Below are 19,903 nucleotides of genomic sequence, written 5' to 3'. Positions count from 1 at the left end.
TCCTGATTCTGGATAGGTGTGCCTGTACAATGACCCAAGGTTGGCTTTGGAATATACCATTGAAGTACTGGAGGTCAGAAGAGCTTCCTTCACAAATTCGGTTAGGTGGAGCAGGTTGCTAAAACAACCAGCAACCCTGGAGGTCATAGACCATGCTAGGAGAAATAATTATGCATGGTAATGGGCAATTACAGATAATGGCCTTCCGGGGGTGGCAGAAAATACACAGCCCCACAGCCTTGCCTGGAACGAACATTGAATAGCACATTAACTTTATAGCAAGCTAAAAGTTCACCCCTGGAACTGCAGCTGCCGCCCCGCCCTCCTCCCAATAACAATGTCTGCCTGTCTTAAGGGAACCACAGGAGTGGCTGCACTTCTCAAAAGCAGAATCGAATAAAGGAGGAGATGGGGCTGGGGGAGACAGATTTTGCAAAAGGGAAGGAATGGTGCACTCTACTCCACTGGGTTGCATTTGCCTCACTAAGTAGAGGTGGTGGCTTGCAGGAGGTGCACAGTAAGTGGTTGTTGCTTTCCTGGCGCCAGGTTTGTGTTTGACGTTTAAAATAGCCCTGTCATGATTGCCTTGTGGGAGAAACACATTGTTCCCGCATTTCCTGATTATGACTTTAGGGAGTAATATCACACCAAATGCACTCAAGGCTACTGTCTGACCTCAGAGAAGGCCAGGAGTGGAAGATTCCAAGTTCAGCTGAGTTTGGGAAGCCTGGCCAGGTGCAGCCCAGCCCTCCTGCAGTACCCTAATGATGAGGATTTGGAGCAAGGATAACTGTGCGGAGTTATTTGGTGGCTTTCTTGCTTGATGGCAGAAAATGTTATCACTGTGTTGTGATTGTGATAATAATAACAGCTAACATTTATTGAGCACTCAACACGAGGCAGAACCCTTCTAAGTACATGTATTCTCTCATATAATTCTCAAGTAGTAGTAGTATTTCTGTGCTACATGCAAAGGCTGGGACATGCAAAACGTATGTAACTTGCCCCATGATTGCATGGCAGTAGATTTCAGATCCAATCAGTTAGTTTTGCTTGGGAGCCAGTGCTCTCAACCTGAAGTTGCGCTGCCTGGCCATATTGTGTCATTCTTAATGCCTGTTTCATGGAAAGAAATATTTCAGACATAAGGATAAAGCCAGAGCTGCCTGGTTGGGACTTTATTGCTGTCTACTAATAACACAACCGTGAGAGCCAGCTCAGAATGAGATGCCAGGCTCTAATTCTCTCAAATCAGTCCCCCTAAAAAGACAGGAGCCTGTAAGATGGAAGTTCTCAAACTTTTTATTTGCAGAATCTCTCTACAACCTCAAAAAGTATTGAGGACCTCAAGAGCTTTTATTTATGTGGGTTGTATCTATCAATACCATATTAGAAACTAAAATTGAGAAATGAAAAAAAATTATCCTCTTAAAATAATAAACTCATTACCTCTTAGCGTACATATTTCAATAAAAATTACTACATTTTTCAAAATTAAAAAAAAATGAAAACAGTGGAATTTTTTTACATTTTTGCAAATCTCTTTTATGTTTGGCTTAATAGGATGTAGGTGTGTTTGCATAGCTGCTGCTTCAGGCAGGCTGTTGTTTTAATGGAAATACAGGAAGAAAATTCAGCTTCCCGTAGATAGAAGAGGGATAGAAGTATTTTAATAGCCTTTTACGTCATCATCACTATTCTTTGATACTAGACCCAAAACTTGACAAGTGGTAATTGCTTAAAGATTAGTTGTGGTGTGGAAACTAAAACCATGCTAATGAACATTTTGTACTCTGTTTCATTAAAATCTATTGATCTGTCTCAGACTTGGCTTCCAAGATCAGACTAGATCTGCCGGTGCGTTCAAGGTGGTATGGCCGTAGACCCTCTTGTACTTTGGATGGCTCTTTCATCCGTGTATGACTTTATAACATTATGCATTGGTCATTTGGGAAATACTAGTTCACTAAGTTATGTACAACTTCCAAATGTTGACACATTTTATTACAAAATACCAGAAAATCATATTCATTAATACTACTACTGATCTTGTTAGAATAATCTTCAAGTTTGGAAGCTGTCAGTGACATAGTGGGGGACCATACATTTTCTAAAAAATTTTTACTTGAAAACTCAAATTTCGGCAATAAATACTGTCACTTGTTTTCCTTGAAGTGACAGGCTCACTTAGTTCATTTTCAAGAGAATGCCGCCAAATATCTGAGTTTCAGCAAGTGTAGTTTGTCATCAGTCATTCTTCCAAGGATGTGGTGTTCCTTTAAGAAAAAGCAGTGAGTGTAGCTCTTCAACAGTTGTACAAATGCCCTTTTTTCTTTGGTGTGCAGAAAGGTTGTATGAGTTCTTCCCATTGAGTCACACAGTTTTTAAAAAGACGTGTACTCTGAGGTACAGATTTGATCGAGTTACTGTTTCTGCTTCATCAAGGGCATCTTTAGCAAAATTGACGTAACATTTTTAAAAAGTTTTAATGTTTTCCTTCATAGCAATGAGGAGTATGCAAGCTACTTGGGTAGCTTGGGCCAGGTGCGGTGGCTCACGCCTGTAAATCCCAGCACTCTGGGAGGCCAAGGTGGGCAGATCACCTGAGGTCAGGAGTTCGAGACCAGCCTGACCAACATAGTGAATCCTTGTCTCTACTAAAATTACAAAATTACCCAGGTATGGTGGCACAGGCCTATAATCCCAGCTATTCAGGAGGCTGAGGCAGGAGAATTGCTTGAAACCGGGAGACAGAGGTTGCGGTGAGCCGAGATTACGTCGTTGCACTCCACTCTGGGCAATGAAAACTCCGTCTCAAAAAATAAAAGAGAAAAAAATATACTTTGGTAGCTTGCCGCGTGCTAAGGACCAGCGGTCTTCCCCACCCTTGCCCCTGCATCATCAGTGCCCGTCACCACAGCGAAAAAGGCAGATTACATCCTTATGTTATTGCAAAAATACTTTTGACCTCTTGGGCCCTCAGAAGGAGGTTGTAGGCTAGGACCTCCAACCACATTTTGACAGCTGCTGCGATAAGATATAAGGGTGTGATTTCTTGACGTCAAAGCACCAAGCTTGAATGGGTTTAAAGCAGTTCTCAACTTGCTCTATATGTGTGTGTGTGTAAGGGGGTCACTCTGGGAGTGCTGCACAATTTTGGGGCCTGGGTCCCATTGCGGGAGGCTGTCATGCAAAGTGGTCTGGGGTGTGGCCTGATCATGGGGAATTCTATAGACACGCCCCGTCCGACCTCCTCCTCCTGTGCAGCCAAGTTGGAAAACTTCTGATTTAGAGGCAGGTTCTGAAACATTCTTGGTAGGGAGGGGGCTCTGCAGTCCTGTAAAATTGGGTAAGTTACTGTTCATGACAGTGGAAAAATTTACAAGACAAATGCCTGATTGAAAATTGGCGATAATAAATTGAACTAGGTATAATCTTGAGTTGAACGGAAGCTATGTGAAACAATATGGTGAGGTATAATTCGGTTTCTTAACTGTTTACATTTATGTAAAGGTTCACTCACTCCTTCACATCACTTTCTTGGACCTGCAGGGACAAAGATAAGACATCTATGTTCTTACTAGCAAAAGAAAGTTATCAAAGCAGGATATGAATCCTAAATCTACATGGAGCTGACCATGAGCAAACTTAAACATGTATCTTTGCTACCTTTCTGTCCAGCTCCCTTCATGCTCTAGAGAGAAAGACCCTGATAAATTAAGCTTCTCTGTTTTAAGTTGTTTGATTACAGTTCAGAGCAGATCTTTTCTGTGGAGATCTAAATACATGTACACAGTCAGCCAAACAAGTTCCTAATTAAAACATCCTCAGTGTATGAAATATTTAAAAGGTTCAATTAGGGATGCTCCGTAAGACCTCTTTTAGAATGTAGTCCTTGATGGAGACGAACTGTGTTGGGAATCATGTTTCTTCTCCTCCACCCCCAAACTCAAGCTTTCCCATTGGCCTGTTTGTGGCACAACCTGCTCCTCCAATCTGCTGGGAGGTGTTGATAGAGTCCCAAACTGTCTCTGGTATCTTGCCAATGGTAGGACATTCTGAATTGGCCTAAAGAGAGAAATCTGTCTTGGCCGTGAGAAAAGCTTTCATGGCCATGACCCATTGCCTTGGAGGGTCAGAGAAATGGCATTTCCTCCAAATCTGACTCTCACTGTAGGATTAACAGTTTTCCTCAGTGACTTGGGGGAATTCCGAGGCACAGGCAGAGGTATGGAAGAAGGAGGAAGCTGCAGAGAGCAGGAATCAGGGCAGGGAGAGGCAGAAACCCATGCAGGTGGAAGTGGGATGCCACGAACGTTGGCATGCCGCTGTGCCTTACATGTCAGCCTTTTCAGGCCCAATTAAGTTTCTCTGGGGGTGTGAAGGGGGATCCAAAATTCCATACCACTATGCCAGGAGCACCCCCATTCTCCTCCTGCTCTACCTGCTCTGCTCTACCCTGTGCTCTACCTGCTCTGCAGGCTCTTCTCTTAACCTTACTTGTGCCTCGAAGCTCTTGTTGTGTGTCTCCTTTCTTTCCTTGACTGGGAATTCCTTTCTTACCCTTTTTACATCCAGAACCTTCTCTTGCTTAAAAGTGTCTTCTGGGAAACCTTTTTGGATCCTTTACATTCTCCTTTGCACTGTTAATCACCTGAGCTCCTCCAGGCCAGGGATTTGCATTCTTCTCAGCCAGCACTTTGGGAGTTGCTGCACACAATGGATGGACTTTGACTCCCTGGGCTTTTCAGTAGCCCCAGGGCAGCCTGTTTCAAATCAAGACCTGCTCACCTTCAAGGCCTGTGTTTGCTCAACCTTATGTTTGTATTTTCCTGTCTTCTCCCTGCTTGATTTCTTTGATCTGGTTGTGCTCAACGATGTCCCCCTCCCCCCTGCATCTTTTTTTTTTTTTTTTTTTTCTGAGACAGTCTCACTCACTCTCTTCCCCAGGCCTGGAGTACAGTGGAGTGATCTCGGCTCACTGCAACCTCTGCCTCTCAGGTTCAACTGATTCTCCTGCCTCAGTCTCCCGAATAGCTGGGATTACAGGTGCCTGCCACCACGCCCAGCTAGTTCTTGTATTTTTAGTAGAGACGGGGTTTCACCATGTTGGCCACGCTGGTTTTGAACTCTTGGCCTCCAGTGATCCTCCTGCCTCAGCCTCTCGAAGTGCTGGGATTACAGGCATGAGCCACCAAGCCTGCCTATCCCGCCCTTTTCATTCTCTCACTCTTTCCAGATTCCGTGCACATAGCCTGCCATCCCTCCCACATTGATGCTCCACTCCCCTTTGAACGAAGCCTGCTCCTATCTTTAAAAGCCAACTTTAGGTTCAGTTCGCTATGGAAAGAGTTCACACCAAGAAAAAAAAAAAAAGGAGCTGACATTCCTTTAGAACCAAATTACATTAAAAAGACAAGACAAAAATCTCTTCCTGGGAGAAAGGAGAAATAGGCTCTACCACATTCCGTGTCTTGTGCTACAAGAGAGACACCACTGAGCCAACATCAGCGGAACCTGTACTTTGAAGGTTGGGATGAATCCTTCTCTTCCCTCAGTGAGGAGCATCCCAGTGCCATCCTCCAGATTGCATGAAATCAGTCATCATCGAATGATACAGTCTTTTAAAAAAATACGTTAACCCCCCCCACCCCTAAAAGGAGAGCCCGGGTACAGCGGCTCACACTTGTAATCCCAGCACTTTGGGAGACTGAGGTGGGAGGATCACTTGAGGCCAGAATTTGAGACCAGCCTGGGCAATGTAGCATGACCCTGTCTCTACAAAAAAAAAAAAAAAAATTAGCCAGGGTATGATGGCATGCACCTTTAGTCCCAGCTACTCGAGAGGCAGAGGCAGGAGGATCACTTGAGCCTAGCAGTTGGAGGCTGCCGTGAGCCATGATCACACCACTGCACTTCAGCCTGGGTGGAGAAAGACCTATTTCTTTGAAAAAAAAAAAAAAGGGGGAAAACAACTTATGCTTTTGCTATACCCTCCTAGCGCCCAACACAACATTTTAGTTGGTGATGGATAGTTTTCAGACTTACTGGTGAATAATTTTGCCTTACTGGTATGTAACTTAAAACTCAGAAGCTAAGTGGCACAAGCACCCTGCAAGGTATGGGGTTACAAAGAGAAAATCTGGAGTATATAAATTAATCATTTACATGAGCTCATGTGAGTCACAAGTAGTCTTACTGTTTGTCCATGGTAAATTTGATTTTATTTGGTACCTTTTTTTACTTCATGCTGAAAACTGTGACGTTTGGTTTTTTCATGGACGTGGATCCAGATTTGAACACAAAGGACTCAAAGTGCAACAACTTTGGGAATCATGACACCAGCAAAGAGGGCGGCAAGCCTTCACCCACCTTAAAATGAATTACTGGTTAACTACTATTAATATGCCATGGGCCCAGAGACCAGCATATAACACTCCGGGATCGATAAGGGTATTTATCATGTGCAGGTATTGATCCCTCATGAAGGAGTGAATCATATTTCACACTGCATATGTTAGTGCAAAAAAAAAAAGAAAGTAGCAGAGGGATTGTGAAGCCCTATCGAAGAACTGGATGTGCAGAAGGTAAACGGGTGGAGCCATGAACATGACTATTAGAATAAGAAGTGATTGAGCTCATAAGCAACATCTCTGCAGATGCATCTGAGAGGAGACAGTGAGCTCTGTTATGGTCTGGGGGACAAGTGCTTTTGGTAGTATTTCCAGATATATATTTATTGAGTTCCTGCTGCCTTTCCGAGTAGTTGGATCCAGTCCTTCTGATCTTTTGTTCTTATTGCACAAATTAGGAGTATATACCAATAGTAGCACTTAAAACATCTGGCCAGGTGAAGGGCTCACGCCTGTAATCCCAGCATTTTGGGAGGCTGAGGTGGGCAGATCATTTGAGGTCAGGAGTTCGAGACCAGCCTGGCCAACATGGTGAAACCCTGTCTCTACTAAAAAATTAGCCGGGCGTGGTGGTTTGCACCTGTAATCCCAGCTACTCGGAAGGCTGAGGCAGGAGAATCACTTGAACCCAGAAAGTGGAGGTTGCAGTGAGCCAAGACCACACCACTACACTCCAGCCTGGGCAACAGAGTGAGACTCGGTCTCAAACAAAAACAAAAACATCGAACTTCATATTTCCATTTGCGTCGTAACAGCAGATCTGCAATGGGAAAGGTTCCCTTGTCCCCTTGTAGAGCATGTGAAGGGGGCATGGCTCGTTTCTTCAGTGCCCCACTGCTCAAGCCTCTAGGGGAGCATACGGATGGGCAGGCTGTGGGGCTCCGACCCCATGGCAGTGTCTAGGGGTGAGTGTTTACAGCTGAAGCCCCAGTGGGTGTGTGTTATAGGGTGCCTTTTAGTTCAGCTGTCCGTAGGTGGCTTGCATTAGTCAGCTCAGTTAGATCCTCTGCCTTACTGCAAGGATCGAGGGCTTTCTGTATCCCCTGGCTCTTGCCTTGGTGTACCAGAAGAATCAGATCACACATGGGCTTGGAGAATGAGTGTAAGGTTTTACTGAATGGAAGTAGCTCTCAGCAGATGGGGGAGCCAGAAAGGAGATGATTTTCCCCTGGAATCAGGCTGTCGAGTGGCCCGACTCTTCTCTTCTCCTACTTCCCCAGCCAAACTCAGCGTTGTTCTGCTGGTCAATGGCCTAGGCCCGTCAATGACCTGCCAGTGCCTGTCATTCTGCTCTCGACGTTGAGCTGCTTGCCCTCTTCCACCAATCTAGTCCTCTCAATGCCCAGCCACTTGTGTGTCTGCCCGTTAGGGTTTCGGGGTTTTTTATAGGCACGGATGGAGGCGTGGCAGTCCAGGTGGTCTTGGGAAATGCAGCATTTAGGTGTGAAGGCAGAAGTGCCTGTCTTCACCTGGTCAATGGGCACAGGCCCCGGCAGTGGAGCCTTCGCCAGGGACCACGCCCTCCTCTACCCAGCACTTCCCTGCCCACTTCTGTATCAGATCTGCAGGTTGATAACTCTGTAAGGGACTACTGGTTAAGAAAGTCAACACATTCTCTTGGAAACAGTGCTTCTAGCTTTCTGTTGTTATTCATTATAATAATAAAGCACATTCTCTTGAAAACAGGGCTGCTAGCTCTCTGTTATTATTCATTGAGCAATTTTGGCCAGTTACCATTCTAGAAAAATAAGAGAGTGAGATCTAGCTTAAGAATTTTCAGCAGACTCATTAAAATGTTTCCCTTCAATATACTTCTGTGGTTGCTGTACTTAGTTGTATTGGCCATGCAGTTTTAAAAGTCCCTGTTACAGTGCACATGAGCCATGGAGACTGGCAGGAGTAATTCACAGTCAGAGCTTGATAAACATTGGTGCATTCAGCTCAGGTTCATGGAGCCAACTGTGTTTTTTTGTTTGGTTTTTATTTTTGAGCGGAGTCTCGCTCTGTCACTAAGGCTGGAGTACAATGGCACGATCTCGGCTCACTGCAACCTCCGCCTCCTGGGTTCAGGCGATTCTCCTGCCTCAGCCTTCCGAGTAGCTGGCACTACAGGCATGGGCCAACATGCCTGGCTAATTTTTGTATTTTTAGTGGAGACGGGGTTTCGCCATGTTGGCCAGGCTGGTCGCGAACTCCTGACCTCAAGCCTCCCAAAGTGCTGGGATTACAGGCGTGAACCACCACGTGCGTCCAAACTGTCACTTCTTACTGTGACCTTTTTTTTTTTTTCCCTGTGGCTCAGGGTGGGAATGGATATGGTTGGGGGATTAATTGTATGTGGAAAACCACTTTTTTTTATTAATTGTATGTGGGAAACCACTTTTTTTAATTAATTGTATGTGGAAAACCACTTTCTGAAAATTTTATGTGTACATAAATATATGTATATATTTTAAATTTTGTATGATAAATTTGTATATTTTGTGGCATATCAGTTGGAAATATAACTTTTAAGTTTATCGTCAATTAATAGGGACACTTAGGCTGGCCTGCCATCTTTGCTGATACCCCAGTGTTGAAGCAAATGTTGCTGGCTTCTCTCTGGGGAGTTTGCTGTAGAACGGGCTGGACAGATGGTAGGTATACTCTGCTCGTATGCTTATCCTCTGTCATTCTGGGCAAGGAGTCAGATGTTCCTTCTGAAGCTAGAGTATCCTGTGATCACTCAGCAGTTGAACATGCATCAAAAGGGAACCCGGATGGCTTTCCTGGTCCCTGGATGATAGATATTAACGATGTAACTTATTAGCTGGGTGAGATGGTGGGCGCCTGTAATCCCAGCTACTCCGGAGGCTGAGGCAGGAGAATCACTTGAACCTGGGAGGCAGAGGTTGCAGTGAGCCAAGATCATGCTACTGCACCCCAGCCAGGGCAACAGTGCGAGACTCCCTCTCAAACAAACAAACAAGCAAACAAAACAATGTAACTTAGTTGTTTGGAGGGAATTAATAGAATATGAGACCTGCCAGTGATTTTCATGAAGTTCCTGTATTACAGCCTCCTTGTGCAAGCTGGTAGTGACTTCTTCTTGCCTGGAATATTTAAAGCGCCTAGTCTATTCCCCCACCTCCTTATTCTCTTAGGTCTGTCTTTTGTCATTTGATCAGATTCCTAAATACTTTTCTGCTACTCCCTTGCTCTGAAAACCTTCATTGATTCCCTAGAGGAGAACTTGTTGGCCTGGCATTCACATTCAAGGTCTTCAGCAGTTAACTCCAGCATAACCTTCCATTCTCATTTGCAGTTGTCTCTTGCGAACTCTGCACTCCAGCCAGGCTCATCTGGTCACTGTGACTGGAATACGTCTTGTCCTTTCTCTCCTTTGGGACTCTGTTGACCTCCCTCATGACTCTGTTGGTATTTTTCTCCTTTTTTGAGTGTTTACCCACTGTTTCTAAATCACCTTCATTCTGGCTCATCACTCACCGTGGCCTTTTCTGACATCTCTCTATATAGAACCATTTGGTGACATTATCTGTACTGTCACTGTGGCACTTGGATTATTGCTTTGTAGATTTCCCAGTTTGCACCTAATTTCCCCAAATAGATGGCAAATTCTTAAGAAGAAATGAAATGTTTAAAATGTTTTTTGTGCCTTGGACAACATTTAAAAAAAGCTTTGAACATAGTTGTTATACGATAACTAATGAATGAATCAAATCTAAATGTAAAAATACAACTTCAGGTCAAGAATAAATGATTTTTGTAACACCTGCTCCTCTGGATTACCCAGAAGTCTTCTGAAGAATATTAAATTTTGACTCTGCAATGTTTTGTACCTAACCAAATGCCTGACAGATTGTAGGTGCTTAATAAATATTTGTCAACTGGAGTAAGCACTTGACTAGATGAATTAAGTTATTGTGATTAGAATAAATGAAGAAAGTCTGGATGTAAGCCATGAAAGTCACAACCATTTGGCAGCGATACACACACAGCACATACAGCTTGGGATCCGAGCTCTGAGTGATTTAGGTAGAAGCCCACCTTTTCAGTACAATGGAATTCTTTTTTTTTTAAATTTCCTTTTGAGACAGAGTCTTGCCCCATTGCCCAGGCTGGAGTGCAGTGATGCAATCTCGGCTCACTGCACCCTCTGCCTCCTAGGCTGAAGTGATTCTCCTTCTTCAGCCTCCCTTAGTAGCTGGGATTACAGGCATGCACCACCATGCCCAGCTAGTTTTTAGTTTTGTAGAGGGGTTTTGTTTGCCCAGGCTGGTCTCGAACTCCTGGGCTCAAGTGAACCTCACGTCTTGGCCTCCCAGAGTACTGGGATTATAGCCATGAGCCACTGTGCCTGACCTCATTTGTTGTATACTTTTATTTAACTGTCAGGACTGTCACAATGATGCAGTCAGCGGCATGAAGGTATCTCATATTTTTAGGAATAGCCTATGGAGCAGTTGCTTTGAATTTCGAGAGTAGACCAGTGTGTCTCAACAATTTTAGCACATCAGAATTTCCTGGGCTGGGCGCAGTGGCTCACACCTGTAATCCCAGCACTTTGGGAGGCTGAGACAGGAGGATATCTTGAGCCCAGGAGTTTGAGACCAGCCTGGGCAACAAGGTGAGACCTCATCTGTATAAAAAAAATTTTAAAAAAACAAAAAGAATCCCTGGAGAGCTTAGTAAAATTCAGATTGCTGGGTGCCATTCTCAGGGTGTGTGATTTTGTCAGTCTATGGTGGGACCCGAGAATTTGCATTTCTTTACGTTCCCAGGTAATGCTGACGCTACTGATTGAGGGACCACATGGTGCAAACCATTGGATTAGAGACATGTAGCTCGACAGATACTAATTTCAACCTTTCCGTGTACTAGTAGCGTTCATATAAATGCCAGGAGTTACAAAGCTGTTTGTAACACTGACTGAGAATTTTAATTTGGAATTTTAACAAATAGAGTTTGGTGGTTTATAAACATGGTACTTTGTCAAATCTAACTTTTTAAAAGTGGTTAAACATTTTAACAGTGTAAAGGTAGACATCTACTCTTTCAAAGTTCAAATGGTTTTATTATTTAAATACTGGTATGGAACAACTTTTCCAATACATATCTCATATTTATTCTTAAAGCCTGGTATAACTTGAAAGAGTAAATAAAATATGGGTAAGGGGAAAAGTGATGGTGTTGTTAACTAATTACAGTCAGCTGTAACAAAACAAATTATTGCTTTGACCTGACATAACATTTTATTTGAGGTTTACTGTGCAGTTTATTGAAGCCATTCTCTTGTTACCTTCAGAGTTATTACTGCCATTATTTTGTTGCTTGATAAACTGAGGCCTGATGAAAGGTGCAGATTAAGGTTATGCTGCAGAAATTCAAGAACTTGTGCTGTGCCGTGATTCTAGAATACTGGAATCCTTGGGTTTTTATTTAATTATTCGTCTGCTACTGTATTTTATTTTCTTTTTTAAGAAGCTTGCTTTTGAAAGACAGGCCCTAAGTGGGAGGTATTCAGTGTTTTTTACTGCAGGGACAGGCCTAAGTGTCTAAAATGCCTTCCTAAACGTCTATGAGATTGTATAGGAATGAACCATTAATGCTTATGACTGCGTGGTAAGATAGGTCATTTATTCTTTTTCTGACTTAGATGCTCATATAATTTATTAAATTTGGGAAGCTCATACTGCTTTTGTAATCAGATAAACAATAGAGATATGACCTTGAAAACAGAAGAATGATATAGAAAACCACCACTTACGCCACCAAACTGGTGTTTGTGTTTATTTGTTTGTTTGTTTTTGAGATGGAGTCTTGGTCTGTCACCCAGGCTGAAGTGCAGTGGCATGATCTCGGCTCAGGCCAAGATCTCAGGCTGCCCACCTCAGCCTCCCAAAGTGCTGGGATTACAGGTGTGAGCCACCGCGTCTGGCCCAAACTGGTGTTTAAAATAAGAGAAAGGCCCAATGGGGAAGTTGAGGAGGAGCAAATGGATATGTGCCCTCTCCAGACTTGGGGGTGTGGAATAATGACATTGGAATGTCTCATCTCATTAGCTGGGAAGAGGAGAGAAGAAAGGAAAGGAATAGAATAAAATAGTGGTTTGGGAGTGCATTTTCAGGAGCCTAGGATAGGTGGATTTGGTCTCCTTTCAGAGAAAAGAGACACCAGTGCTGACTTTAAAATGAGGCTTCAAAAATAATTTTGTTGTAGATCTCAGCCAAACCTTCCAGAGCTTGCACTTTAGTTATGCCCTCCCCCTCCCTTGCATGTTTTCGTTTTCCCACACACTCAGCCAGTGGATGGTTTCTGAGCACCTTCTTTGCACCATGTTTTGTGCTGGAAATTTCTCTCATGAGCCACTTCTCCCCGCTTAAGGATGCCTAAACCTCTTTATTTATATTATTTATTTATTTTTATTTTTTTATTTGAGACAGAGTCTCATTCTGTCACCCAGGCTGGAGTGCAGTGGTGCGATCTCTGCTCACTGCAACCTCCGCCTCCCAGGTTCAAGTGATTCTCCTGCCTCAACCTCCAGAGTGGCTGGGTCTATAGGTGCGTGCCACCACACTGATGCCTGGCTAAGTTTTTTTATTGTATTTTTTTTTTTAGTAGAGGCAAGGTTTCACCATGTTGGTCAGGCTGGTCTCAAATTCCTGACCTCAAATGATCAGGTCTGCCTCAGCCTCCCAAAGTACTGGGATTACAGGCATGAGCCACCGCGCCCTGCCTTAAACCTTTTTAAAAAGTGAAACAAGGCCAGGTGCAGTGGCTCATGCCTGTAATCCTAGCACTTTGGGAGGACAAGGTGGGTCAATCGCTGGAGCTCAGGAGTTTGAGACCAGCCTGGGCAACATAGTGAGACCCTATTAAAAAAAAAAAAAGAATCTCCTAAGAGCTTATTAAAATTCAGATTGCTTGGGCTCGGGAGTTTGAGATCGGCCCGGACAACATGGTGAAATCCCGTCTCTACTAAAAAAAGATACAAAAATTAGCCAGGCATGGTGTCTTGCGCCTGTATTCCCAACTACTTCGGCGGCTGAGGCGGGAGGATTGCTTGAACCCAGGAGGAGGAAGTTGCAGTGAGCTGAGATTGCGCCACTGCACTCCAGCCTGGGCCACAGAGTGAGACCTTGTCTCAGATAAATAAACAAAATAAAAGTGAAACGACAAGATCTTATGACTCCCTGGAGCTTTTACTTTTTTTTTTTTTTTTTTTTTTGAGACGGAGTCTTGCTCTGTTGCCCAGGCTGGGGTGCAGTGGCCTGATACCGGCTCACTGCAGCCTCTGCGTCCCGGGTTCAAGAGATTCTCCTGCCTCAGCCTCCTGAGTAGCTGGGAGTACAGGCATGTGCCACCACACCTGGCTAATTTTTTTTTTTCTTTTTTCATATTTTTAGTATACACAGGGTTTCACCATGTTAGCCAGGATAGTCTTGATTTCCTGACCTCATGATCCACCTGGCTCGGCCTCCCAAAGTGCTGGGATTATAGGCGTGGGCCATCGCGCCTAGCTGGAGCTTTTACTTTTAACTCACATCATTTTTGATGCCAAGCTACTTGTAAAATGATTATTCCTCAGTCCCGTCAGCAAAGATTGACCCACTGTGTCTGGCAGTGTGCTAAGCATGGAGGACACAGTGGCGTGCCCAGAGGCTGGGTGCCTGCTTGCGTCCTGGTAGTCCTGGTAGGAGAGAGGTCATTCACTGGAGTCATCTCTTTGGATTTCTTGTTGCTTGTTGCTCCTTGCTGTCCGGCAGGCCTGCATCCGCTCCTTTCATCATGGTTAAAACCGCAAGGCACTGAAGACCTAGTTGTGTGTTGGTCTTTTCCAGAACTGTTTGCTTGATGTCCTAGCAGCAGTTGACACCACAGCCTGCTCGCTCCGTGATTCATGTCAGCTTTAACCTCCCTGACATTGTATTCTCTGTTTTTCACACTCCTGGCGTTGGCTCTCCTTTATTCCATAACAGCTCCTCCCTTCCTTGCCCAGATGGAGCTAGCACCTCCAGTGGTGGCTCTTGGATCTGGCTTCCAGTCTCAGCCTCTCCCAAAAGCACGTGTTTTATGTTCCTCACCCTCACCCAGCCCTCCACCTGCGCGCCTGCCCGCCTTCTGCTCTACACACCCAGGCTCCTGCTCTCTGCCTTTCCTGCATCTTAATTCCTGGCAACCCCTCAGCCCTCCAGTTCTGTTGCTTTTCATCCCCCACATGTCCCTGGAACAGGCTCCTCTCTTGTATTTGCAGGCCTTAGAGATCTGTCCCTGAACTACTTTGGTGGTTCCCTAGCAGGTCTTTCTGCCTCTGATCTCTCTCTCCTTCACTTGCCCTAAGCAATTGCCCTTAGATAAATCTCCTCCAAGCACAGCTCTGATGGTGTAACCTCCTTGCTCAACTCAGTGGTTCCCATTACATCCCAGAGTCAGGAGAGCCGGACTGAGGCCCGCCTCACCTTGCCCTAGCCCATCTTTCATACTAGATGTCTCCTTCCCTTTTCTCATTCAGTTCCTCAGCCTGACTGCCCTGCCCATCATTCCAAACTCTATCCCCACTTTCCTGCTTCCACTCCTTTGTCCTTGCTGGCCCTTTCTCCTTCCTCTCCTTTTCTCATTTTTCACCTGTGTCCTCCTTTTTTTAAGTGCAACTCAGGTGTAGTTTTGTCCATGAATTCCTAACTAGGCTACACGCCGTCTCTCTTTCCTGTGACTTCCCATGAAAGTTTATGGGTCTTCCTGTATGATGGTAGGTGGTGGTATTTGTAATCCCTTCTTATCCTCTATCCTCGACTGTAGACTCCCTGTGGGCAAGACAGGCTGGCAGACGTTTCAGGCACCCGGACTGGCTCTTGGAACATAGTTTAATAAATGTCCATTGGATGGGTAACTTAGGAATTCATTTATTGGAGTTGACAATAAACTGTTTAATGTCTGTGCCAGAGGTTGGCAAACTAGTCTTTGGGTCAGATCAGCCCACTGCCTGTTTTTATAAATAAAGTTTTATTGCAGCACAAGCATGCTGCAGCAGTGACTGAATAGTTGAGAAAGCCTGAAATAGTTACTGACCTCTTACACTAGAAGTTTGCCCATGGTCCATACCTTTGGCCAGATTTCTGAAGATACATGATCAGCTGTGGAAGGAAGTTAAGGAAACAGTGTTCACCCAAATTCACTTAAACTCTTGACCACTTGCTTTGACCTTCTGGCATATCTATGTGGCTACAATTAATTTTGTTTTAAGAATGCACAATCAGGTCAACTAGATTTGATCTTCAGTATCTTGACATTAGGATAGGAATTTCTGGGTAGAAGTTGTGGTGTCGGGCTTTATGTAATTCAAATCACCTCTAAAATGGTTTTGGTACTGTCAGTAAAAACAATCAGCTGAGTCTTTCGGTTGTGCCACCAGAGTGCAACGAACCTTAGAAACCCTCCCTTATTTTGGCTCTAGGAGAAGCAACAGATGGTTTTGTCCTCTGCATATTCAGGTGCCTTCCTCCGCAGGTCTTGAGTAGGAAGGTACAGAGGTAAAGTTTCGTGGACTCACATTAATACCATGTTGTCTTTCTTTTTTCTTCCAATTTAGAGGGACGTATGGTCATCCAGGATATTCCTGCTGTCACCAGCAGAGGGCATGTGGAGAACACACCTGACCTGGTTTCAGACTCCACCTACTACAGCAGCTTCTACCAGCCATCTCTGTTTCCTTACTACAACAATCTATACAACTACCCGCAGTACTCCATGGCCTTGGCTGCTGATTCTGCTTCTGGGGAGGTGGGAAATCCCCTCGGGGGATCCCCTGTGAAGAACAGCCTTCGGGGCCTCCCAGGACCTTACGTGCCTGGTCAGACAGGAAACCAGTGGCAGGTATGACATTAATTACCCAGAGAGTGAACTGGATGTGTGAAAGCCACATGCATGTGCACACACATGCACATATACACAGAGGCACACATGCACTTGTGCACACAGAGGCACACATGCACATACAGAGGCACACATGCACTTGTGCACACAGAGGCACACACAGGTGACATACACACGAGTACACACGTAACACGTATGTGTGTGTGCCATTTTGCACACATGTAGGCACAATATGCAAAACGTGTAAGGATGTTTTTACTCTGTCAATAATGCCCTTTAGCCCCAAAGGTTGGCTGCAAGGAATTGGAAAGAAATAATGTACACACTTGTTTTCTTTTTCAAATTTTTTCTCATTTTTTGAATGTGGCATAAATAACCAGTTGGCCAGAGGCAGATTCACCAGTGCTGAATGAGGTACCACCTCCTCCAGCTTTGTCCACCACTTTCCTTGGGCACCTTAGAAAATGCTTGGTAAAGCCTTCTGGGTGGCAGTACTCTGCATGATGAATTGGCACCTTGGGAAGGAAACAGGTCATAATCTGCATGGTAGAAAGATAAGAAAAGGAATTAGGTCACTGTTGAGCTGGACCCAACCTGGGTGCATTTTTGGCTAGGAATAGAGGTCAGTCTTTTGTTCTCCAAGTATGTTTGTTTTTTTGTTTGTTTTGTTTTTGTTTTTGAGACAGAGTCTCGCTCTGTTGTCCTGGCTGGAGTGTAGTGATGGGATCTCGACTCACTGCAACTTCTGCTTTCTGGGTTCAAGTGATTCTTTTCACCTCAGCCTGCCAAGTAGCTGGGATTACAGGTGCCAACTACCCCACCCGGCTAATTTTTGTATTTTTCATAGAGATGGGGTTTCACCATGTTGGCCAGGCTGGTCTTGAACTCCTGACCTCAGGTGATCCGCCCGCCTCAGCCTCCCAAAGTGCTGGGATATAACAGACATGAGCCACCGTGTCCGGCCCCAAGTATGTGTTTTTAAAATAGCATGCAATCAAGAGCGTTTGATATTTGGAGTAAAACAAAACATTTTTCTTTATCAGAGAAGGGAGCGTTTATCCAGGGCTATTCTGCTTCCTCAGTTGCAACCATTTTCATCATGCCTGTTTGTTAGCAGCAGATTCAAGGCATCAAAAGCATTCGGAGGCTAGATTACCATGTACAGAGGTATGTTGTGGGAATATGTAGGTGAAAGGTTAGACTCAACACCTCCAAGCCCCCTTCCAAGTGAAAAACATTAGGATTCTGCAAGAACTGTTCTCATTCTGGATGCATTTGCTATGCTCAGGCTTTCTCAGTAGGGATTTGATTCAACGCAATGCCACGTATATATTTGGGAGTTCAGTGTAAGTGTTTGACCCTCTTTTTCATTTTCCCAGCTTTATTGAGGTATCATGGGTAAGTAAAAGTTGTATATATTTAAAGTGTACAATGTGATGATATATGTATACCTTGCACAATGATTGCCACAATTAAGCTAATTAGCAAACACATTAATCACCTCATATAGTTACCATTTTTACGTGTGTGGTGATAACATTTAAGACCTACTCTCTTAGCGTTTTACAGGTATACAATATATTACTAACTACAGTCACCATGCTGTACATTAGATTCCCAGAACTTACTCATCCTGTAACTGAAACTTTTTTTTTTTTTTTGAGAGAGAGTCTCGCTCTGTCGCCCAGGCTGGAGTGCAGTGGTGCAATCTCGGCTCACTGCAACTTCCGCCTCCTGGGTTGAAGTGTTTCTCCTGCCTCAGCCTCCCGAGTAGCTGGGACTACAGGCGCCCGCCACCACACCCAGATAATTTTTGTATTTTTAGTAGAGACAGGGTTTCACCAGGATGGTCTCTTATCTCTTGACCTCGTGATCGGTCCACCTCAGCCTCCCAAAGTGCTGGGCATGAGCCACCACTTCCAGCCGTAACTGAAACTTTTTACCCTTTGCCCATCATCTTTTTTTTTCCCCCAGCTCAATGAATTTTATTTCCCTTGTTGTTTATAAATGCTTTGATTTGACCAGTAGATATTTGTCAACCGTTAGTATCTTGGTTCTGTTGAAGGAGTAAGAACATTTTAAGCTGAGATTTTTTTTCTAGTCTTTTTTTTTTTTTTTCCTGAGACGGAGTCTCCCTCTATCACCCAGGCTGATGCGATCTTGGCTCACTGCAACCTCCACCTCCTGGGTTGAAGTGATTCTCCTGCCTCAGCCTTCTGAGTAGCTGGGATTATAGGCATGCGCCACCACTCCCAGCTAATGCAACATCTCTTTATTTCCTCCACCTCGAGCTTCTGGCAACCTCTGTTCTCTGATTCTGTGAGTTTGACTTTTTAAGGATTATTTGGGCCGGGCACGGTGGCTCACGCCTGTAATCCTAGCACTTTGGGAGGCCGAGTGGGCAGATCACTTGAGGCCAGGAGTTCAAGACCTGCCTGGCCATCATGGTGAAACCCCGTCTCTGCTAAAATTATAAAAATCAGCCGGGCATGGTGGCGCACGCCTGTAGTTCCAGCTACTCAGAAGGCTGAGGCAGGAGAATCGCTTGAACCTGGGAGGCGGACGTTGCAGTGAGTGGAGATCACGCCATTGTACTCCAGCCTGGGCAACAGAGTGAGACTCTGTCTTAAAAGAAAAAAAGAATTATTTGACCTTCCTAAGCCCACTTCAAGAAAATGCGAGTTGAAATTTTCTTCTGAGCCATTCTGTTCCATTTTGCCTCTGACTTTTTTAGGTATTAAAATGTTGTTAAAATTGAAGTCATTAGGTTAAAATTGAAGTCATTCCACTTTTTGGTTCTTTTGCTACCCTCAGGCATCTGACTTCTTGGGCATATTAAAATGTCAATTTTAATCCCCTGAGCTACAAATTTTCTTAAGTTTTCCATATGTTTTATTTTTGGAATTATTATTATTATTATTGAGACAGAGTTTTGCTCTCTCACTCAGGCTAGAGTGCAGTGGCGTGATCCCGGCTCACTGCAACCCCCGCCTCCCAGGTTCAAGCGATTCTCCTGCCTCAGCCTCCTGAGTAGCTGGGACTATAGGCACGTGCCATTATGTGTGGCTAATTTTTTTCTGTATTTTTAGTAGATACAGGGTTTCACCATGTTAGCCAGGATGGTCTCGATTTCCTGACCTCGTGATCCATCAGCCTCGGACTCCCAAAGTGCTGGGATTACAGGCGTGAGGGAATCATACTATTTTTGAACGCAGCTTAAAGCACATTGATATTGGAATTGAGAAGTAATATGCATATAAAGGAAATGCAATGATTTATGGAACTGAGACTAAGATGAGAGCCCGGGAACTGGAGGCTGCGGTAAACTATGATTGCCCTACTGGACTCCAGCCTGGGTAACAGAGCAAGATGCTGTCTCCCAAAAAAAAAAAAAAAAAAAGATTAAGTAGATTTTGCATCCTGCTATCTTCTCCCTATTGTGGTGGTGTTGGTTTTTTTCTAAGAATGTTTTAAAATCATATTTGTTCAGTATAACTGTCTGTGAGAGCCACCGCGCCCAGCCTAAAAAATCTATTGAATTCGGCCGGTCGCGGTGGCTCAAGCCTGTAATCCCAGCACTTTGGGAGGCCGAGGCGGGCGGATCACAAGGTCAGGAG

At 44.5% G+C, this 19,903-nt stretch overlaps 1 protein-coding gene across 1 annotated transcript in view; it reads left to right on the top strand.

The window, feature by feature from the left end:
• DMRT1 (doublesex and mab-3 related transcription factor 1) overlaps positions 1-19,903 on the top strand; it is a 144,639-nt gene that overhangs the window by 50,210 nt on the left and 74,526 nt on the right. The window contains exon 3 of the mRNA XM_011970127.1: positions 16,003-16,286. Within this exon, the coding sequence (XP_011825517.1) occupies positions 16,003-16,286 (284 nt within the window). The remainder of the gene's footprint in view (positions 1-16,002; positions 16,287-19,903) is intronic.

Source organism: Mandrillus leucophaeus, unplaced genomic scaffold, assembly GCF_000951045.1.
Source record: "Mandrillus leucophaeus isolate KB7577 unplaced genomic scaffold, Mleu.le_1.0 Scaffold93, whole genome shotgun sequence".
Lineage (NCBI taxonomy): Eukaryota > Metazoa > Chordata > Mammalia > Primates > Cercopithecidae > Mandrillus > Mandrillus leucophaeus.
The sequence above is the reverse complement of the archived record's forward strand: the minus strand, read 5'-3'. Positions and strand labels throughout refer to the sequence as shown.